The 14,641-nt window shown below is 38.5% G+C and overlaps 1 protein-coding gene across 2 annotated transcripts in view; it reads right to left on the reverse strand.

Moving 5' to 3' along the window:
* The window catches only part of ADAMTS20 (ADAM metallopeptidase with thrombospondin type 1 motif 20), a 134,158-nt gene that overhangs the window by 71,465 nt on the left and 48,052 nt on the right, over nucleotides 1-14,641 (reverse strand). The window contains exons 9-14 of one of the 2 annotated variants that reach the window (XM_031462728.2): nucleotides 12,759-12,905; nucleotides 10,661-10,802; nucleotides 8,937-9,041; nucleotides 2,977-3,122; nucleotides 1,642-1,760; nucleotides 1,344-1,480 (exon numbers count right to left, since the gene is read on the reverse strand). In XM_031462728.2, the coding sequence (XP_031318588.2) occupies nucleotides 1,344-1,480; nucleotides 1,642-1,760; nucleotides 2,977-3,122; nucleotides 8,937-9,041; nucleotides 10,661-10,802; nucleotides 12,759-12,905 (796 nt within the window). Of the gene's footprint in view, nucleotides 1-1,343; nucleotides 1,481-1,578; nucleotides 1,761-2,976; nucleotides 3,123-8,936; nucleotides 9,042-10,660; nucleotides 10,803-12,758; nucleotides 12,906-14,641 lie in introns of both variants that reach the window. The other variant, XM_031462727.2, reaches the window with a different exon arrangement.

A 14,641-nucleotide genomic window follows, 5' to 3' on the forward strand; every position in this document is an offset into this window, starting at 1 on the left:
CTATTCATAAGGCAAATGTTTCCAAAATAAAATTTTCATCCAGATATTTTCTGAAAGTAATATGCATCTTTATGTTCAGATATATTTCCACTGTATCTGACTTTCTGCTATTAATTTTGATAAAACACTTTTTCTCTAGCCACCAAGTACCCTTTTTCTAATATTTAAATTATTTTGAACATCTCATTAGCCGTTTGAGGTGCAAGGCCTTTATCACCTAGGTAACTGGTAATAGATACTTGGTTGTAGTGAGAAAAACTGGTAAATATTTGGTTATAGGGAGAAAAAATTAGGTTCCACTTAACCAAAGGAATGGGCTCCCAAGGTTACATCTGTATTCTTTAGACGGCATTCACTACCCTAGTTCTCAGACTCATCATCTCGTTTTAAGCTTGCCACCTGCAATTTGTGAGCTTTAATTCAGGGGCTCATCTGCTCTCACCTAGAATCCTGCTTACACAGCCTACCCATCTCCAATTTCCAAACAACCCACTATGTTCTGAAGATTCTAGCATCCAAATCAAATCACAACTCTCACTTAACTCCAAATCCTTCCAGGGGTCTCCAAGGACTGCAGGTAAAAAAGTACATATAACCACCATCAGCCGGTAGCTACTTCTAACCCTGGCCCCTTACTTTCCACACCTTTCTAAAACCTACTCTTCCTTAAGAATTAGCTCAAGACTCACACCCTCTGTGAGCATCTTTGAATCTGTTACCCATCTCCCCAGAGAATAAGTCACTCCTACAATGTGACGCCCTCTTGCAGATGGCCCCAGGGCGCTGCACTCTGATTGTATGTACGCCTGTGTCCCCCACACACCTGTGCCCACATTGGAGGTAGGTACTCTGTTCCATCCTCTCATCTTGGTGACTAGAACAGGATGGGGCATCTAGTAGCTGCTCAGTCAGTGTCCACTGAATGTACATACGAAGCAAGGGAAGGGAGAAAGGGAGGGCAGAGATCACTGCTTCCAACACAGAGGGGCCTTCACGCCAGAAGGTCCCACGTGAAGTAGCGAAAGGACTTCACAACCCTTGTGTTCTGATACGCCCCATTTTTTTTAGGAAGCCGACCTCATCCCTCATCTTGACTTTGAGTACCACAGGAAAAACAAAAGCAGCGAACTCATCTTGCTGCTTCGTGAGTCACTCCTGATGACAGAGGATGGCCTGGCAACAGTCTCCTAGCCATGCTCGCATAGACAGCAAGGTGAAGACAGAGGATGCTGCGTCGAGATGCACAAGAAGGAATTCTGAAGTCACAGAAGTAGTACCTGGTTGCAGGAGTGGGAGGAAAAGAGTGTTCTGCAAGTCACTTAAAATATAACACGTTTACTTACCCGACACAGGCCTTGAACACAGATGTCGTTCGTTTCAGTCCCACAAGGCGTGCCATCGGCAACCCTGTCCTTCAGCTGGTAGAAGCGAGTGGTTCCCGCAACCCGACAATACAGTTTACAACGATCTTTTACGGCAACTGTAAGAAAAAGTCGAGTTTGGGGTGTAGAGTAATATGGCCGTGTGTTCCTCCGTCTCCAAAACTGTCTGCATCAAGAAAATATTCTGATTACTTACTCCCACTGTACTTTGGAAGCCACCTCACATTAGGGGAAAGACCATTGATGTTGAAATGTTTACCGTCAAAAACAGAGCACTGCTTCTCGCGAAAGTCTTGCTTGCCTTTTGGACAGGAATCAGTGTTACATGAGCGAAATTTCATCCTGCGGCCCACACAGAACTTTCCTCCGTTTCTTGGCCTAGTCAAATTCATTACATTTTAAAGCACATCAGTACAATATTATTCCTGCCATTTACTAACACTGTTCCATTCTCTTTCAGGACCTGGAAAGCCACTGCCGTCCCACTAACACTTTTGTTTTTTAACAGAAGCGTGTAACCTGGTTGTCAAGCAATGCTGCGGTTAATAACAGAAAATCCATTTTGAAGTGGACACTGTGGCTTAGAGGGCAGGTATCTTATTCATGACTAGATTAACTAACAAGGAACTAACCAGTGATGGGAATGAATTTTAAAACTTCAAAAAAGGGCTTGTTCACTTTCTGGGGATGGGGGGGAAACACATATAGTGAGCCAAAGATGATAATAAAGCAAGATAATACCATATTAAATTAGAAAAAGGAATATGCATATGCCTCTTGGTCATGTAAATCCTACTTATTACTCAGATCAAAGAGTTTTATGGTATTGATCTATAGCCATCTATCTCTATTTTAATTTATGCTGGAAAATAAAAACTCTTTTGTCAGCGTGTTTTTTTTCTTAATATGAAGACCTCTAGCCTAATGTAGCTATTCTAAAGTTCAAGTAAGCGAAGTCAGATTTTATTCAGAGTACATCTCATTTCTGCATTAAAAATTCTTATTACCAATTTATATATTGTATAACAACAGAAACATTATTTAAAATTTTTTATGGAATTCCCTAAATTCTTTTCCATAGTTTGATGAACACAGCCTATGCTTCAGTACTTAAGTTGAGCTAAAGACAATGAAGCATCTATAACGTGAAAAGAAGAGAAAGAAAATACGACATGACACATGATACCAAACAATAAAAAACTGGTAACAGAACTACATATTTTATCCAGGAAAGCCAAAACACAGTTGAAAGGGGCCAGGATCTTTCAATGGAAACACAGTAAAAGTAAAAATGCCACTATATCACTGTCATTATTTACAACTATTTTTCAAATTTACACTAAACCAGAAAATAAAGAAAGAAAAAATGGTTCTGTCTTAATTCAAATTCTAAAGATTATTTTAATTTAGTTTTTTTTTTTAAAGTCTGAATCTACTGAGATATAAAGTAATAAATGGCTTAAAGTATCCCAGAAGTTTTCTGAATCTCAGAAACTTACAGACTGACCTCCAGTTTTAGAAGTGAATGAAACTGGTGTTTACTTTCTGGTGCCTTGAGATAATCTTAATTTACAGTGACATAAAAAAGACATACTCGGGGCGATTACAGAGCCTGGTTGTGCTTTTGACTCCACCTCCACATGTTCTTGAACAAGAACTGTAAGGTCCCCAGGGTCCCCATTCGCCATCTACAGGACGTGTTTCCATTTCTTTGTTTACACAGAGCCCGTGGCGGCAATGCTACAGAAATAACACAGAAAGAAATGATGCGTGCACATCTAATGAGAACATCACAGTAATGACAACAGCACAGAGATCAATAAAAAATGCATACAATTTAGAGCAAAATGCTATCAATTCAGAAACAAGACTGTGTTTGACACCACTTTATGAATATTTCCTGTGTATCTGTTGAATAATTGTAAAAAGATCAACAATGCAAAAAAGAATAGGAAATTTACCTTGCCTATGAGATTATATATGGGGAAAAACTTAGTATAATAAAAAATATTTTTGATAAGAAGCAAAGAAACATTTGATTAATAAAGTATATGTCTATGCTTCTATTTTTTTATGCAAAGATATCTAACACTCTCCCACCCTTTTAGCTAACTTTCTACTCCATCTCATTCAAAGTCTCAAAGATCACTTTGTTCTCTGCTTTTATGAACAAAATGGAAATTTACAGAAGAATCTGTCCACAATCCCCCTCATCCCTTCTACCCACGAACAGGAATTGTGCCCAATACTTAGCCTTCCTGCCAATCAGTATACATGAAAAATCCAAAGTCAACCCCTCCACTGTGCACCTAGTCTCATCTCTTTTCACTACTTAAAACTTCACTCCACACCAACATCATCCCTGTTCCAGTCTCCACTGCATGAAAGCTAATCCCAGTGTGGTCCAGGCACAGATGCCGGTCTTTGTGAACTGTCACTGTCAGTCTGTGAGAAGATGAGTACAGAAATTGAGAGTAAGCATTTAGAAACTTTTTTTTTTAAGATTTTGACTGAGTAATTTTATTTATTGAAGTTAATAATTTTAAAAATTAGCTTATACTTGTTTTATTTTTAATTGTGGTAAAATTTACCATCCTACCCATTTTGAAGTGCACAGTTCAGTGGCATTAAGAACAATTCACATTGTTGTGTAATCATCATTATTCACAGAACTCTTTATCTTCCCAAACTGAAACTCTGTACCCATCAAACAATGACTCCCCTTCTCCTCTCCTCCCAACCCCTGCCAATCACCATTCTACTGTGCGAACTTGACTACACCATGTATCTTATATAACTGAAATCATACAGTATTTGTCTTTTTTTGACTGGCTTTTTTCACTTAGCATAATATCCTCAAGGTTAATCCATGCGGTACCATGTGGCAGAATTTCCTTCCTTTTAAGACTGAATAATACTCCATTGTATGTATATAACACATCTTCTTTATCCATTCATCCACTGATGGACACGTGGGTTGCTTCCATCTCGGCCATTGTATGCAACTACGAACATGGGTTTGCAAATTATCTCTTCGAGACCCTGTTTTCAATTCTTTTGGATATATAACCAGGTGTTTGTGCTGGGTCCTGCAAGTCTACTTCTAATGTTTTTGAGGAATCACCATTTTGTTTTCCATTTTAAAAGCTGGCTTACACTTTGAATGTCTTTTTTCACTGCATTTTCATTTTCATCATTTCGCACAACAGTATGTTTATAAATGATCAGAAGTGTTTTAAAAAGAAGACTGGTCCTTTGCAAGAGATAGTTTGAGAAGTGCTCCACTCATTGCCTTTAACATACAAACACACTCTTGTTCCTCCCACTTTAAAAACAACAACAACAAACTTCTCTTAGATCTCATTTCCTTCACCAGTTATTGTCCTGTTTTCCCTTGAAAGCATTGTCTGTGCTCAGCGTCTAACTCTCTCGGCCAATTCTCTCTCATTGTGCACCGCGACCAGAGGCGTGTCTACCCCACCCTCCATGATCCACTCCCGTGTACACCACCAGTGGTCTCCAGGACAGCATGACCAACAGCCAGTTCTCAGTCTCCGCCCTCCTTGACTTAGCAGCATGTGACACAGCTCATCACTCTTCCTCTTTGATACATCTTTTTCTTCTCTTATTTTCCAGGGCTCCACATACTCTTCGTTTTCTCTTTTCTTTAATGATTTCACTTTTTCAGTTTCTTTCGCTGTTTCGTCTTCTTTCTGACCTCTTAACGTCCTTAGACTCAGACCTTGGTCTTTTATTCTTCTTGATCAACAGTCACTCCCAGTCCAGATCTTGCTCCTGAACTCCAGACTCTATGGACAGCTGTTTCCTCAACTTCATTTGAATGTCTCATAACCATCTCAAACATAGTATACCCAAAGTTGAACTCTCGTCCTGCCCCCTCAAAAATCTGTTCAGTTGATCTTAGTTGATTAGCCAAAAAAACCTAGTCACCCTAGCTCTTCTTCCTGCAACATTCCATATCTGATACATTAGCAAATGTTCTATTTCCTTCAAAAAACATATACAAAGTTGACCTTGAAGCATCACCCGGGTTTGAGCCACCAGCACCTCGCATCTCTGTGACTGCAACGGCTCTGTGAGAACATCTCCCCTGTTTGTACTCCTGACCCCTACAGATTGTCAGAATGATCATGATCCTTTTTAAATGCAGTTTTAAATTTCAGTCAAATTAGATGACTCCTCTGCTCTAATCCTTCAATTATCCCACTTTGAGTAACGTAAAATTCTCACAATGGCCTGCAAGGCCCTACAGAATATTCTTCCAGTGGCTTCCCACACATCTTCCTCTCTCATCACTCTACTCCAGCCAAAATGTCTTCCTCACTCTTCCATAAACATGCCAGAAATACTCCAGGTTTAGGAGCTCAGCTGTCCCCTTTACCTGGAACTCACTCCCCTGTGATGACCTCATTGCTAACTCCCTCACTTCCTTTAAAACAGCTCATTAGGCAACTTCCCATAAGATCCACCTTGACCACCATATTTTAAATTGCCATCTGCCCTCCCTACCAGAAACCTTCCAATCCTTTTTCTGCTCTGTTTCTCTTGTTCACAGTCCTATTCTCTTGTCTGTAACACTGCAGTCTCCCACTAGAACCCAAGCTCCAGGTGGGGCAGGGATCTGTCCTCTTCTGTTCACTGATGTATCCTGAGCACCTGGAACAGTACCTGACACATAGTGGGCCCTTGACAAATTCCTGTTGAATAAATTAATCCTATAACCAAGATTAGTAGCAGGAAAAATGTTTTGTGCGCTCCGGTAGAACACAGCATTCAACATGAGAAAAACCACTTAGAAGTGAACGAAAGCAAAATCTCGGAATAGAATAAACAATATGCATGTAAATTTTGTGGGCCTCTTCCAGAAACATTTAAATAATCCTTGCATATTCTCTTTTTGTTTATTTATTTCTGAGAGATCAGAGCATGAAAAAGAATGTGACACTGCTCACCATGTAGTAAAATTAACTCATTGTCAGATGGGTTGACCATGAATAAAAGGTCCATTTAATAATGAATATGGTTAATGCATAAGGGCTCACTGCTTTCAATTAATTTTTTTTAAAAAGGGAATTTATACCTATCATGATCCACATGTTACCCCAAATGCCACTTCTGCTTTTAATCTACATGGGTTTTAAAGTAGGTCTCAGTATCTCATCATATTTATCCTGAATTCCAACAAACCCATGCCCTCCATACCATCTCATTGGGGAAATACTTCAGTGGCTAATAAGCAAAGGAAAAGATGCCCCAAATTGAGAATCATCAGGATAATGCAAGTTAAAATCATGACGAAATTCTATTTCACACCCACTAGAGTGGCTACATTTTTGTTAAGGCTAACAATATCAAGAATTCATAAGGAATCCAGAGCAATTTGAACTTTCATGCACTGCTTGGTGAGTCTAAAATGGTTTACATATTTTGGAAAATTGTCTGGCACTTTCTTATGAAGTTAAACACACATCCACCCTATGACCCAGCAATTCTACCTTAGGTATTTACTCAAGAGAAATACAAACATATGTCCACAAGAAGACTTGTACAAGAATGCTCATAACAGCTTTATTCACAAAAACCAAAAACTGGAAATAGTCCAAATACCCATCAACAAGAGAAAGGTAAACAAATTACTGTGCAGTTGAATTACACTGCAACGTGAAGGAATGACATATTGATGTACACGATAATACGGATGAACCTCAAAAACATTATATTGAACAAAAGAAGCTTGACCCACTCGCTCTTCATCAAGACAATAAAGTGACCTCATGCAGGAGATGTCCTATAGGGCCCAGTAGGGCTCTCCCCTCTAGTCATCAGAGCCGTATGCTCTAGGGGTGCCCTCTGTGTGGGTTGTGTGGGTCCTTCTGTTGTTGTGAGCTGACTATTCTGGGTGCACTATAGGTGTGGCTGGCCCTTGGTCTTGTTGGCTGCCAGGTCCTGCCTTGTGCAGAGGCTGCCTGGCCACTTGTGGGTGTGGCTGGGTCCTGGCATGGCTCACTGTATGGTCAGTGAGCCACCACCTGGCTCACTGGTGGGTGGGACTGGACCCTGGGGCAGCTGGCTGAGGGGCCCAGGGTGTCCAAGAGCTATGTCAGTGTGCTGGTGGATAGGGCCAAAGTCAAGGGCATCTTGGGGTGGTGCTGGCCTTCTGGTGGGTGGACCAGCTCACATGGCATATAATAACTTAAAAATTTGCTAAGGCACTGAAGCCAAATCCTAGATTTGAATCAGGTGAGCATCTTGGAGCAAGTCTTCCATTCGTTGGGCTAATATCAGTAGCCTCGTATTCAAACTCCAAGAAGTTTTTTTTCTCAGCTCAGCCTCAGATAATTTGTAACTCTCACAAATGCCTCTCCTCCTCTCCTCTCCCCTAAAAAGCCAATGACTAGTACCATTATCACAGGAAGTGAGAAACATAAAGTCTTTTTTTTAACAATTCTTATGCTCCAAATAAAAATCTTAGATAAAGTTCAAACTGTAAAATTCAGTTCTAGTTTAAATCGATGAACTGAAGGAGTCCACTGGATTTTTTTTTTTTTATCCTCAAATCACAAAGTAATTTGAAAGCTAAAGGGTTTCAACGAGCACTTCAGTTGCTTTAAAAATCAGTTCATTTGCGATATGAGTGATACGCGTGGAAATAATACCTTTTGATGGACAAGTGATTCAAAAGAAGGGCGGTCGCTGGTACGAACACTGCAGTGAAGCAACAGGTGGTATAAAGGCACAACTCCAGCCAGTGACCTTATTTTAAGGCGTTCTTATTTTTGCCTAATGTGACGTTAACAAGAGAGGCAGCACTAGCCAACCCACTGCCAAGGCAGTTTTTCTTTTGTGCTCAGGTATCTCAGAGGTGCCTCTCAGACTAAAACTTACTCAGTGGAAACAACACTGGCCACCAAGACCAGATGGGCTTGCCTTCGTTTGTCCCGGAGCACCAAGCACAATCTGACTTCACCCTCCCATACAACACGTTTCATCACCACGGTAACCCTACCACCTGACATCTATTGGCAGATTTAGATAAACTGATGCCTGTTGCTAGAACGGCAATGAAGTAGTATGGTAGGCAGGGTTTTTTTTTTTTTTTTTAAGCAGTATAATGTTATTTTAAAACATTCAAAACCAATAAAGATCTGAAGAAGCCACTTAAAACCTTCAGTTATACTTACCTGAATTTTGTAGGAGAAAATGTATACAATGGCAACATCCATGAATTTTTGGGAATTGCCGAAATATTTATGTCTACACTCATTTTTAATTACAAGACTATAATACATTGAGATCACTAAATATCCATGTAATTGTGTAACTAGAATATTCATCTGCTAGATCTTGAAAAAAGGGGTAAAATGAAAATTTTAATTCACTTGACAATATGTTATATCAAACAAATAGGGCAAAAACATTCATTCCACTAGCAGAACAAGAGTTGACGGCGAATAATGAAGAGCATTGAAATGCAGAGCGATCACCTCCTTGGAAGATCTCTTGATATAAGACTCACCCTTCAAGAAAACCTACCATCCTAGGACCACAGTTTGTTCCATCTGCCAGTGGCATGTGTTGAGTGCGACAGCCCTTGTGAACTCCCTCTGCGCTCGTGCACCAGAGACGCCTGCATTGTTTCTGCACAGGACAAGAGGCAAGGAAGCGAGAGTAAAAGTAGCACTATGACCACCGGATCAGCTCAGCATCATACACTGGTTTCTAAGTGGATCCTGTACACTTGTAGACTTCCTGGTTTTGCAGTCAGAGCTGGGAGCAGTCAGTAAGAAATCTTTACCGAGTCAGTCCCAGTCATCGATTTTCCTCTAAACATAGGAAATGGCAACCTTTAGCTTTTAAGAACTTTTGGATTTTTATCAAACGCTGAACCCTGGAAGAGACGAACTGGAGCTGAAATATTCAAAATCATGTGAGACATTTTTCTAAAGGACTTTTTGTTGTTAAATGTTATTCACAACGAGTCTCCAAAAGCCCCTTTTGATCCAACGGTGGAATGTATGAATAATGTGCATAGAAATACTGTGTAATGTACACTGGTTTCCTATTTGGTGAATATAATGCATACTTTCAACTTTTGAACAAAGGGTTCTGAGGTTTTCACAAGTACGAAAACCCACAGAGGCTCACAGGAGCTAGACCCAAGAGAACGCTTCTCTTTTTCTGAATTTAAATTCAAAGTTCCTTCAGTATCTAAGTCAGGTAGGAAAGAAATGTAGCTTTTATAACAAAAAATTTAGGCAAACCTTCCCCCCTCTAGAGTGGATGTTTAAAGGCTTATAAAATCTGTGACTATAAATTTAAGATTTCAGGAATAATACTCACTGTATAGAATATGCTTTGTGTGTCCCTGTGCTCACTGTTAAGTAGCTTTCATTCATTCATTCAGCACTCGGTAAGCATTTATTTTGTGGCACCTATTATGTGGCAGATCCTGAACTGAACACTGGGGATATATCTTTATTTAAATGACTGAATAAGGCTGGATTCCTGGTCCAGGGATCCTCATAATCTCGTAGTCTAGTAAGCAACTTGGCAAAGGTTTTTACAGGAATGAAGAAAACAGAATGAGTATTCTGCTTGGAAGAGTAAGGCATGGATTTCCAAAGTAGTGACCTTTATTCAAACTAAATCCAAAATTTATCCCCCTAAATAAGACAAAATCTTGATTAGAGAATCAGTTAAAGTGTTAAATCAGCTATTTCAGGGGAAATTTAAAGTATCTAATCTATGAAAAATCCTCAAAATAAATTATAAAGTAATTGTTTAACTAAACAATAGGCCCCACATTTCATTGCTTTGGATTCAAATCTGTGTAAATTAAAATACAGTCTACTAGATTCCTGGAACCTTTAATACAATTCATTAACAAAACACTTATGTTTTCTTCCCTCACCCACAAAACAATATCATTTGAAAACAGTTATTTGAATGCTTATAATTTTCAATAGCCTCTCTGTGGCTCTGTTTTCTGACTGGGGATATTTCATGAGATTTTGTGAGAGTTAAAGGTAATTTTTAAGTATCTAACACAGTATCTGGCATATAATAAGTACTCAAATTTTAGTTTCCTCCTTTTTTTTAACCCCTTCCTGACAAAGACCAAATTTTTCTAATACTTAAGATATTTTAAAGATATATTCAGTGCACTTTCTGTCCAAGAAAATAAGTGTACATTCTGAAATACATTCTAACTACAACTTTATGGTAGCTTTCGAGCAAAAGGACAGACTTTTTCTTACCAAATAGGGACACACTTGTGATCCAGGACCAAACATAAGTTCACATTGCTTGTTCACATCATACATTAATCCAGGAAGCTGTGAAGACAGGTCATATATTCTTCCATTTGGCTTGTCAAGGAGGCATTCCCCATGACCAGTGCTGGAACAGTGACAGAAGCCAAAATATTGTGAACACATACAGATGCATCTCAGTAGAAGATTCTTTATCACATTTTCTGTAGCTCTGCACTTTCAGAGACTATCAGTATTTCATTTCATAACTGAAAAATAAACTCGCATCAAAGTCAGTAAGAAAACCTCACAGTTTACAAAGGATTTTTCATGTGTTTGTTCTCATTTGATATCCGCAACTGCCCTAAAGGGAAAATTTTTTAAAAGAACTGTGACAGATAATAAACATAAATTCATCAGAAAATAATGTTTGAAACCTGAATTCCTATTTTGATCACATCACACTTTTGATCTGTTTTGCTATCCAATTGCAATGCCCTATATCTAAATATCCAGATGGGTTAAAATGTACAAATTAAAGTTTAAAAATCATCTGAAAAAATGCATTTATAGTTCTAAATGACAACAAAACAAAGGAATTTCAAAAAGTGTTATTCTGTCTCCATCTCAAAGAGGTTTTCTAGGAAAGGAATGTAATTCAGTCAAGAATGCCAGCTGGAAATAAAAAAATTTAAAACTTAAAAAAAAAAAACAAAGAATGTCAGCTGGGAGTTTGCAGTTGGGTCTCACCACTTCCCAGAATGCATGGTGTGGACAAGTTATTTAGTCTCCCTGAACCTAACTAAGTCTCCTCATCTGCATATTGAGACTGATAATGTCTACCTTGAAGTTGCTATTAAAGTATATGATATAATACCTTTAGAGGAGTTAGAAAAGTGGTAGATAGCAGTGAAGATGTATATTTGTTACTCGTAGTTTGTCACATAATAGTCTACAGAAAACTTTATGAACATGTGCAGTCACTTCAACTGGGTTAAAAACAACGATTTATTGAATTGCAATAATTAGAGGAAATATTTGGTGGGGAATTTTTTACTGGCTAAACGGCATGTTTAATTTTGCCCAAAACATAAACATGTGAATTTTAAAATTCCCACTGGAGAGAATCATATTACCCCATTCCAAAAATCAGCACACCCACTGGTATTTTTAGTCAGTCCCTCAATTAGCAATGAACAGAACTATATGCAATCATGTATGGAGCAGCAACTGTGTGCTGTGGTTTTAAATCAAGTTCCCATACAACAATAAGTAACCACTGTTGATTATAATTAAGGAATGTATTTATAAACATACATTCCAAAACATGGTTTCACTTATTCCCATCATTCTTGGAAACAGAAGTAACTAAAACTGTATAAATTGGCGATTAGAATACGTAGTAAAAGAAATGAAACAGTATTGTGTTTATACAAAAAGATGACTTGGCCTTGACTGTTGGACAAGTTTCAATAATTAGGACAGAAATAACATTTGGATAAGAAGTTGGGAAGTGAAGAAACCTGGTGGGAGTTAAAGAGACAAGGCAAGAAGTCCCTGGGTCTCCCTCCTCTCTCAGAGCTAGGAAAAGCCTCCAAAAGAACAAGTAGACCTGGAGTCTCCATAACCCTGCGGCTTTGGAGAGCTATTTAGAATATTCATAGTTTGACTTTAGCCATTCTCTGCCTGCAGGGGCATCTCAAACCGGAGCCGCTCAACTCCTCTCAACATGTTACACCTCTGAAAGGACTCACACATAGGGAAGCTTTGATTCCCTTTAAGTCTCTCCTCAAAAGGAGTTTCTACCACAATGATGAGCCCAAATTAAAATAATAATAATAATAATAATAATAATAATAATAATAATAATAATAATAATAATAATAGCTAGACCTGAACTGACCCCCTCAAAAAAATAATTTTTCATGAATGAAATAATATAATTCCTTCCTTGTTTTTAAACATCCATTTGTACAGTGAAAAGAAGCTTAAATTTAAACAATAAAAAACTCAACAGAAATTGCATCGCACAAGAACACACAAGTTTCAAATTTTATAATCTAATAAATGCGCAATTATTTAACTAAATAACAAAATCACTTACTCTAGGAATTCAGTGATATATTTCTGACTGCATTTTGACCAGGTCCAAGGACTGGTGTGGTAATTTAAAGTTGGAGCCATTACATGATATTGATGTTTAATTCCAGTTTCCTTACATTTAAAACTATCATCGTGTGGAACGTTAAATCTAAAAATAAAAATAAGCACTTTAAAAAGAATACTAAACTATGTACACAACATTAGAAACAAATCTCTTATATTTATAGTATAATCTAAAATGCAGATAAATCTGATTACATCAGGATTTGTACTCTTGATCTTGCCATGAAGTATTATAATGCTAGGGGTACCTTCATGTTTAGAGCATTTGCTGTCCAAGAAACACTAGATCAAAACTTTGATCAGTAGCACAGTCCACTGATTTGGTATCTGAATTGAAACAATCAAAATATTTGGGTTCTGGCTCACCTCACCACAATATGGACATAGCGTTCCCTTAAAAACAGCAGCAGTTTGCACACACATCGCCTAGGAGACGTGTGTAGAAAGATTAGGTAAAGGTTCTACCGCACTAAATTCTAGACCGTTGACAACTACTACAGTATCAAAAAAAAAAAAAAAAAAACCCAAACAAAAAAACTTCTTTAAGCCCTAATTCCATATCATACTACAGTTTCCATCTATTTCCTATGAAACAGCCCACGTGCTCTTTCTGGTCTATGATGAATACACGGTGATTGACAGAACTGGAATAATAAAAATATTCCTAAAGGTCAACCTAATCATCACAACAAGAGCATTGATATTAAATAGTTAGCTGGTCAGCAACAGATCCTACACATTCTTTGGAGGATCTAAGTGAAACCTCGCATTTAGAAGGAACATTGAAACCACCTAACTCAGGTCCTTGCCTCCCAAAATTTGTACTTAACTCGGTGCTTTAAATAAGCTACTTACCAATATTCTAAACACACCTAAAGAGTTTCTCAGGAAGAAAATAAATGTCTAAGATGGGACTCTCTGCAAGAACACTCTTCTACCAGTTTGCACCCTTGGAAACCAGCAAATACTGCTTCTCAGATGTTGCTGCAATGCACAGTGTGCATCATGTACACTCCTGACCCTGTCCTCGACCTCAACAAATGATGTGAAGATGTGAGTTTGCTCTTGTTGATGATCATGAGCTATAACCATGGTAAAGGGAACTGAAGAGGCACTAGTTTAATAAAAAGGATCTCGACTTGAAATTATTCCAGAGAAACACTCTAATGATGTCATGACCAGGAAAAGAAAATGTAGTTCATTCAGAGAGGCAGCTCTACCCTCAATTCCTCATTAGCAGATAACCAAAGAATCAGAGGAGTCCTGGGGGCACACCTGGAACCATTTTTCAGAGGATGAGTTTCTAGGGGTTTCTGATTTTTTCTACAGGAGCTCCAAGGGTATCATGGGAAATCATGGCCTCTACATTTTTAGAGCATAAAACCCCAGTAGAATTTCTAATAACGCAAGAACAGAGAGGAGAATCTCAAATTTCACCAATAAATAAGAACAAAAACAAAAAATATGGAGCTGGGAGAAAATTAAAAAAAATAAATTAAGTGATTGAGACATTCCCACAGGCCACATCCTCTGCTGAGGCTGTGAGCTATAAGAGCAGGAAGTGAGTTGGTATTACAAATACCTAGGGGCGTCCCCAGAACCAGGGGCCCCTGCAGGCCCTCCCATGAGATGGTAGAGCACAGTACCTGGTCATGTATAGGGCAACAAGGGACAGAGGCCAGAGTGCTTGTCATGTAATCCAATACAGTAAATGAAATAAAAGAATTCCCAAGTTCTAGTTCTTTGCTTAGTCTGTTGATCTGTGCAGCCTGTCTGACCTAACATAGATCACAAAAGAGCCAGAGTTAGCATTTCAGGGGT

The sequence above is a fragment of the Camelus dromedarius genome, chromosome 11 (genome assembly GCF_036321535.1).
Source record: "Camelus dromedarius isolate mCamDro1 chromosome 11, mCamDro1.pat, whole genome shotgun sequence".
Lineage (NCBI taxonomy): Eukaryota > Metazoa > Chordata > Mammalia > Artiodactyla > Camelidae > Camelus > Camelus dromedarius.